This window comes from Microtus ochrogaster, chromosome 10, assembly GCF_000317375.1.
Source record: "Microtus ochrogaster isolate Prairie Vole_2 chromosome 10, MicOch1.0, whole genome shotgun sequence".
Classification (NCBI taxonomy): Eukaryota; Metazoa; Chordata; class Mammalia; order Rodentia; family Cricetidae; genus Microtus; species Microtus ochrogaster.
The window spans coordinates 59,489,550-59,497,049 of NC_022016.1; the positions used below are offsets into that span (position 1 = coordinate 59,489,550).

Here is a 7,500-nt window from a genome sequence, read left to right on the forward strand (position 1 = left end):
AAAACAAAACACTGCCAGTCTTTGAGATTTCTGGCTGATACTTACAGCTCGGGGCTTTTTGTTTAACTTCAGATCAATCCTGTGGTAGGAAAATAAAAGAGATTTGCACTTTAACTTCAGAAACAGGGCAACAAGCAGCTACTGCATAGGGCACAGCTATAACAAAGGCTACTCAATTAAAGTCCACATTCTTCATTAGACTATGACACAATTTAGCTGTGTCCTCAGATAGTAAGCAAGTATTAAAAAAATGAGCAGATATTTTTGCCATAAGGCAAACTGAGGTGACTAAAAAAGGAAATATACAGCAGTTATAAAAGCCAGAATTTTTAAATAAAAACTATTGCAAAATTAGAGAAACTGGATTAAGAGGGCATGCTCAGGTCAATGTGTTAGCTCTGTAACTATGTCACTGACAGGTTCTGAGACACGCAGTGACCAACAGCAAACAGACTAGGAGTTTGTGTTTCTGGATATGAAACACAAAAGAAATTATAAGAATTTCAAATTTTAAATCTTTTAAAAGCAAAATATCAAAATCTTAAGCTACTAATCTCCTTAAGAAGCAAAGCCAGAAAATCAATTTAAATATGAATTAAAAGTACAGGTTATCTATTTAAAAAGAAATTAAAATGCATAAAAGTGAATTTTACTTAATTTTGCTTAAGTTATTAAATAAAATGTTACCTCCATCACGTTTTTCTGTTTTTAAAAAAAACTTCCCAGCCTAACCTAATATACATACCTACAATCAAACAGACAAACTATGGGTTAGAAAGGTCTCAGAACAGCATCCCGGGTCTACACACTAAACAACACAGCACAGACACTAATGCAAATCAAACTTACTCAAAGTCATAATCAAACATGCCAGACGGGCTGAGGGGCAGCATTGGAGAGGAAGAAAGCAATAGAAATTAATATACTAATTGAACAAATTAGTTGATTAGCCACCCTAGCAAGATTTGTGGAAACAAAGTCAGTTTTAAGAATCTTAAGCCATAAGGTTTTGAACATCAAAGCACCAAAGACTGTGTGGTCAGGGGGACTCCCTTCCCGCAGTGCGGACCAGCACAGAAAGCAGGCGATGGGAGGGCAAGTGACTGCATTTGAGCACTCAGAGGCCACAGCCCTGGTGTTAGCTGCCAGACTCAGGGTTAGAACTGCTAAGATATTGGTACTGAAAACAGAATTGGGGCATTAGAAGAGAGAGGGTGGGGGAGACAGAGATTAGCGGGGGAGAGAAGAGGGGACAGCCAGAGAAGGAGGGGGGGAAGAGGTTTAGTTATACAGCAAAAGGTGTTACAAGTAGGCATTACATATTGTCATTGAAACAAAAGGCAACAAAACACTTCGCACTTTGAAAACAGCAAAGCATGTAACTTTCCATTCAAGTTCACGTTGTGAACATGCCCAGTGCCACCCAGGGTTCTTTCCTGGAAGCCAGACGCTGAGGCCCGAACCTTAGTGACCGTTCTCTTTCACAAGCTCTGCCCCCTAAACTGCTGACAGCACTTCACTGGCCTTTTTTTTTTTTTAAATGAGATTGGGGGGGGGTCACAATATAGCCCACACTGGCCTCAAACTTGCTGTCCTGCCTCAGTCTCCAAGTATTGCAAATGCAGGCACATGACACCTTGCCTAGTATGGCAAGTCTACTTGTTTACATCAGTGTAGCAGCTAAGGAATACCAAGGTCTGAAGACCCTCCCCCAGCAAAACAAAGGTAACTGGGATCCATAAACACAGAGGAGAGGATGCAACTCTGCGCTGTCCTGGCTGAAAGGCCAGAGTGAGCATCAGCCTGGGCTCTGACTCCAGCTCCTCGCTGTTCTGACACCTTTCAGACTGGAGACAGGCAGGAAGACAATGCTCAATTGGCTGTTCTGCTAGACCATGTCTGTGAGCATCGTACAAGAGCATAGTTTCAGCACCACTTACACAACCATCTCACTTAGGACCGTCCTGGACACACACACCAGCAGACAAGCAGGACTTTTAAAAAATGGTTTCCTCTTAAACTGATTCAACCTTCACAAATGAAAATAGATAGTATCAGCTGGGGGCGTGGCTTACTGGTAGATGCATGCTGGGTTCAATCCCTAGTAGTAGAAATAAATACATACACAAATAAAAGTGTACCTATTTAACCAAACTTGGTAATCCCTCTCAATCCCAGCATTCAGGAGGCTAAGACAGAAGAAATTAGTTTGAGGCCAGCCAGGGCTATATAATAAAACCCCATCTTAAAACAAATAAGCAACAATTTTTACAAAAACAAATCCTGGGTGTGATGGAATAGTAATAACCTCTAAGAGCAGCTAGTATTGTTTTCTCTTTAAAGACAGTGGGACCTAACTACTGTTCAGATGCAAAAATATAAGAATTCAGAAAGCTGGTGATTTTCATTTGACTAGCACGCATCAAGTTTTGTGTTCAATCCCCAGCCTTGGGGGAGAGGGGTTCTTGATGAATTTTCATATCCCAGAAGAGGGGTAAGCTCAAGTATCTCCTCCTACTGCTCCTCCACAGTGTCTAGCATGTGGCAAGTCCTCAGACATCCTTTCACCATGGCCTGACTTGATACACGGGCCACCGCACAGTGGAGAAGGAAGCACTCACTGCTCTGGGTGCCAACTCTCCAGTGTATCTGGATACTGAGCTCCACCCCTGAACCTTAAGTGTGCAAAGGTAGCAGGACTCACCCCAACTGCCTTAGCCCACTGAGGTGCCACTTAGGGCAGTCCTGACCCAGATTCCTAAGAAATAAAGCAGCCCGGTGCCACCAGCCTTCGGGGGCAAATGAGCACATGAGGCCCTGGGAGGCCACTAGACAGACAGGATCCTGGAGACAGAACTCAGTCTACCTTCTGAGCAGGACTAGCCCCGTAGGAGAGCAGTGCCCAACAGCGGTCTTTCTTAATGCTGGTGTGCTTCTGGAAGGAATTCATTCCTGGGGCCAGAAAAGGGAGGGCTAGGGACAAAGTGTTACTCCCATGGAGGTGCTCTAGAAACCTGCAAGGGTAAAGTTAAACGGGGTGCTCCTCCAGCGCCTTTCGCCAGTCTAGAGCTAACCGCATCACTGGCACAAGGGTGTCACACACAGCAGAGGACCTAGAGAGGACACTGGTGAGTGATGCAGAGCCCCAGGGACTTTCAAGAATGTTCTCCCTGCTCTAGACACCTTGAAATAGGAAAAGAATCCAAAATGACAACAAAATAAATGTAATAAAAACAACACAGAAGAAAGTATTGAATTATCATGCCAATTTGTGTGTATATAATATATACATGTATAAACACATATATGCATATGTGGGCCAGAGGTCGATGCTGGTGTCTTTCTACATAGCTTTTGAGAAAGGGTCCCATCACTTCTATTAGACTGGCTGGCCAGCAAGCCCCCGGGATCACAATGTCACCAGCGCTGGAGTTACAGACACATATACACCTCACTGAGTGCTCTGACGTGGGTGCTGGGATTAGAACTCAAGCCCTTACACCTGCAGAGCAAGCACTTTACAAACTAAGCCATCTCCCCAGCCCACAAAAACTCTTTTTAAGAGTATGGATCTTGGGCTAGAGAGATGGTTCAGAGGTTAAGAGCAATAGCTATTCTTCCAGAGGTTCTGAGTTCAATTCCCAGCAACCACAAGGTGGCTCACAACCATCTGTAATGAGATCTGGTGCCCTCTTCTGGCCTGCAGGCAGATATGTAGGCAGAACACTGTATACATAATGAAAAAATAAATAAAACTTAAAAGTAAATAAATAGTTTAAAAAAAAAAAGAGTATGAGTCTCTGCTATCTGTGATAAGGTAGCCCCAAGTCTACCGCAATGCTCCAATAACCTACAGCCTTACCAAGACGGTAGGGGGCAATTCTTTGCGGTTTCTTACTATAGTTTGAGATTAGCACAGTGGATTTTTTGTTTGCAGAAAGATGTAAAGCACCGGTCCGTCAGCCCTATTTAGTGGGAGGAAACTCTATTTCTGCAATTTAAAAAAGAACAAGAAAAACTTAAAAGGATTAAAAAAATCTGTTGATGAAAAGAGGTTTAAACCAGTTAAATTTCACCCTAAATCAGACAGTGCCAGGCCTGTGAGTTCACAGTGTCACACCTTAGGTGCAGGAAGGGACACCCACAGGTTTCTAAAGCAACGTAACTCATTAGCCAACCAGAGGATGGGCACCCCCACGCAGCCCTGTACACTCCCTTCACCCCCACAGTGTTCAGGCTTCCAAGACCAAAAGGAGGGAGAGCCACCCCCCTCCTCTACAGACTCAATCCCCTCTGAGTTAAGGCCCAGCATTAACATACAAACCCAGGCAGAGTGACCCACTAAGATCCCTGCAACACCTGACCTCTCTGTCCACTGCTGTCATTCCCATCTCATTTCCCACTGCAAAAGCAGCAGTGCGCAGATGGTTCCTACGAAGGAACGCCCGCATTTAGGGGCTCTAAGTGTTTCCCCGTATCTGAAGGCAGCATACTCAGAGAACTACAAAATAGAAAAGTCATAACAATCAAAACCAAACCCATATTTAAAAAGTCAGAGAAAGGCATGTCAACTGAGCTCTCACAGGAGCAGACAGGGCCCAGGAGTCAAAGACCTGGTTCCCAATAACCAGAGTTACTCTGCAAGGGCTTGTTTCTATTTCCATTTTCCTCTTAGCAAGGACCCAAAGCTCACGATGTCAGGTGGCTTAAAAGAGTCCCATTCCATCCCAGCGACTCCCATTGATCCTTCAGGGCCTCTCTATTGCCACCCACTCCTCCCTCAGAGAACACCGGCCCATTTGACCTGCACCCGAATCTTGATTTTCTGCCACCCGAAGGAAGCATCGGGGCTCTGGCACTGCCCCAGAGATTTTCATTCTAACCAAGTCCCTCCCAGCAGTCACAAGAACTCTGGGACTGGGGGGACCTTGTCACTAACCTGTGCCGGTTTTTATTCTTCCGTTTCTTGTGGCTGCTGTGGTGACTCCCTGAGGAAGTAGAAGAGGCAGCCTTCTGGGGCTTCACTCCCTGGACGGAACCGTCCAGGTCCTCAGGGTCCTCCTGGGCAGGCTCGTTCTCCTGATTGTGGAAGTCTGGAGAAGTATCACTTTCTGTCCCACTTCCTGGTTCCCCTAGAGAAGAGAAAACAGGGCCCAAACGCCTGATCAGAATTCCCCAAATTCCTGTCATCAGCAGATGTTTGCTTGTGAGCCCACAGGCCACACTACAGAAAAGAGACAGGGAAAGTCCATCCAAAGCTAGGAATCCTGGAAAGCAGTGATCTGCAACAGTGTAACAAGAGTGCAGGGCTTAACCTGACCGCAGCACTGAGCTTGTATGACAGACTGCATGGACGGCGCTGAAGAGAGCGACACTAGCACCTAGAGGTTGGGAGACAGTGACCCTGGCAAACCAGCAGGGTGGTGGGGGCGAGGAGAACGAGAGAAATGACCCCAAGGTTAAGAGTAGGTACTGCTTGCTCTTCAGAGCCCCAGAGCCTACACCATGAGGCGCTAAGATAGCTAACACCTCTCCTTGGGTGCCTGCACTCAAATGCACGTACCCCATACAGACACATACATGTGATTAAAAATAAATTTAAAAAAAGAAAAGAAAAGGTACGCACTGGGGAAGAGAGTCCAGTTAAATCCCTGAATTACTGAAGCTTTGGATCTTTTTTTGGGGGGGAGGAAGGGATATGTCACTCAGGCCTTGAACCTCCTAGGTCAGAGGATAACTCTGAACTTTTCTCAAAAGCAGTTAGTTACTTAGTCCATTTTTAAATTCTATGTATGTGTGTGCAGGCAGGGTTATGAGCAAGAATCTAAGTTTGTATTCCTAGAACCTACGTAAATCTGGACACAGAAAGCTGGACACAGAAGTGTGCGCCTGTAACTCCAGCTCCTACAGGGAGATGAGGGACTAAGCCAGGAGAATTCCTGGAAGCCCCCGAGTCAACATGCTTGGAATATGTATGTAGAACAAGAAGAGACCCAGTCTCATATGATATGGAGGGTAAGTGCTAACATCTGAGGTCGTCCTCCAACCTCCATTGAGTGAGGGTACACACACACACACACAGAGAGAGAGAGAGAGAGAGAGAGAGAGAGAGAGAGAGAGAGAGAGAGAGAGGAATTAAAACAAAGTAAAACAGAAAGGTGTGGCATAATAGCATATACCTGTAATCCCAGAGCTGAGAAGCTTGAAGAAGGAAGATCAGGAGTTCAAGGCCAGCCTGAACTACTTAAAAGAGCTTACTTCAAAAACACATTTTAAAAAAATTTTTTAGAGCAGAAGACCCCACCAAGATGGCTTAGCAGGTGAAAGTGTTTCCCTGCACAAACCTGACAGCCTGTGAGCGATCCCTAAAGGCTTGGAAGAAAGAGAATCAACTCCCCAAGTTGTTCACATGCATGGAACACATATACACAGACCCCCAACACACCCTTCTCCTCGCTCCCCCGCAAAAAAGCAAAGAAACAAACATATCTCAGAAATGAGGGACGAATTTGAACACGATACAGGAAAGCACCAGGAGAGGGAGCTCCAGAGCCACTGAGCAGCACAGGACTGGCAAAGCATCTGACTTCACATAAAGTTTACCAAAAGAGCAGAGTGTTGGCACACACCCGCCATCACACACTGAGGAGGCTGAGGAAGGAAGATCATGAATTCAGGGCTAGCCTGGACTACAGGAGGACCCTCTGTCAAAACAAATAAACCAACAGAAAGGACTAGAAGGGCTTCAAAACTTACCTTCACAAAGCTGCAACAACCAGCATTGCGCTGCTCACAGTGGACAGATAAACAGATCAAGAGAACAGTCTAGCATGAAGTCTAATGTTAAGGTCTGCTGATCCCCGACAAGCAAGGCTAATGAGACAGTTCAGTGCAGAGAGAAGTTCTGTTGGTGCAAGACCAGCCTGAGCAACACAACGAGACCTCACTTCAGAAAGATGAACCGGGCTGGAGGGACGGCTCAGCACTTAAGAACACTAGCTGCTGGGCTAGAGAGATGGCTCAAAGGTTAAGAACACTGGCTGTTCTTCCAGAGGTCCTGAGTTCAATTCCCAGCACCCACAGATGGCTCACAGCCATCTGTAATGAGATCTGGTGCCCTCTCTGGCATGTAGACACTGTATACATAATAAGTAAATAAATCTTTAAGAAAAAAAAAGAACAACACTGGCTGCTCTTGTGGAGGACCTGGGTTTGGTTTCCAGCACGAACATGGCAGCTCACAACCAGGAGACCTGACCTCTAGGACTGTGTGCGTGTGGTGCACACACTTGTAGACAAAATACCTATACATATAAAACACAAATAAAAAAGATAAAATGAGGTATGGCAGCATGTGCCTTTAGTCCCAGCCCTCAGGAGGCAGAGGCAGGTGGGTCTCCTGTGAGTCTGAGGTCAAGGAGCAAGTTCAAGGACAAGCTATGCAGAGAAACACCCCCCCAAAAATTAAATAAATAAACAAACCTAACCTAGGTTCTGAAA

At 45.5% G+C, this 7,500-nt stretch overlaps 1 protein-coding gene across 4 annotated transcripts in view; it reads right to left on the reverse strand.

The window, feature by feature from the left end:
* The window catches only part of Meaf6 (MYST/Esa1 associated factor 6), a 22,489-nt gene that overhangs the window by 1,102 nt on the left and 13,887 nt on the right, over positions 1-7,500 (reverse strand). For 2 of the 4 annotated variants that reach the window (XM_005353259.3, XM_005353263.3), the window contains exons 5-7: positions 4,940-5,132; positions 850-879; positions 46-79 (exon numbers count right to left, since the gene is read on the reverse strand). In XM_005353259.3, coding sequence (XP_005353316.1) covers positions 46-79; positions 850-879; positions 4,940-5,132 — 257 coding nt within the window. Of the gene's footprint in view, positions 1-45; positions 80-687; positions 746-849; positions 880-4,939; positions 5,133-7,500 lie in introns of all 4 variants that reach the window. The other 2 variants (XR_001229041.2, XR_258404.3) reach the window with 2 other exon arrangements.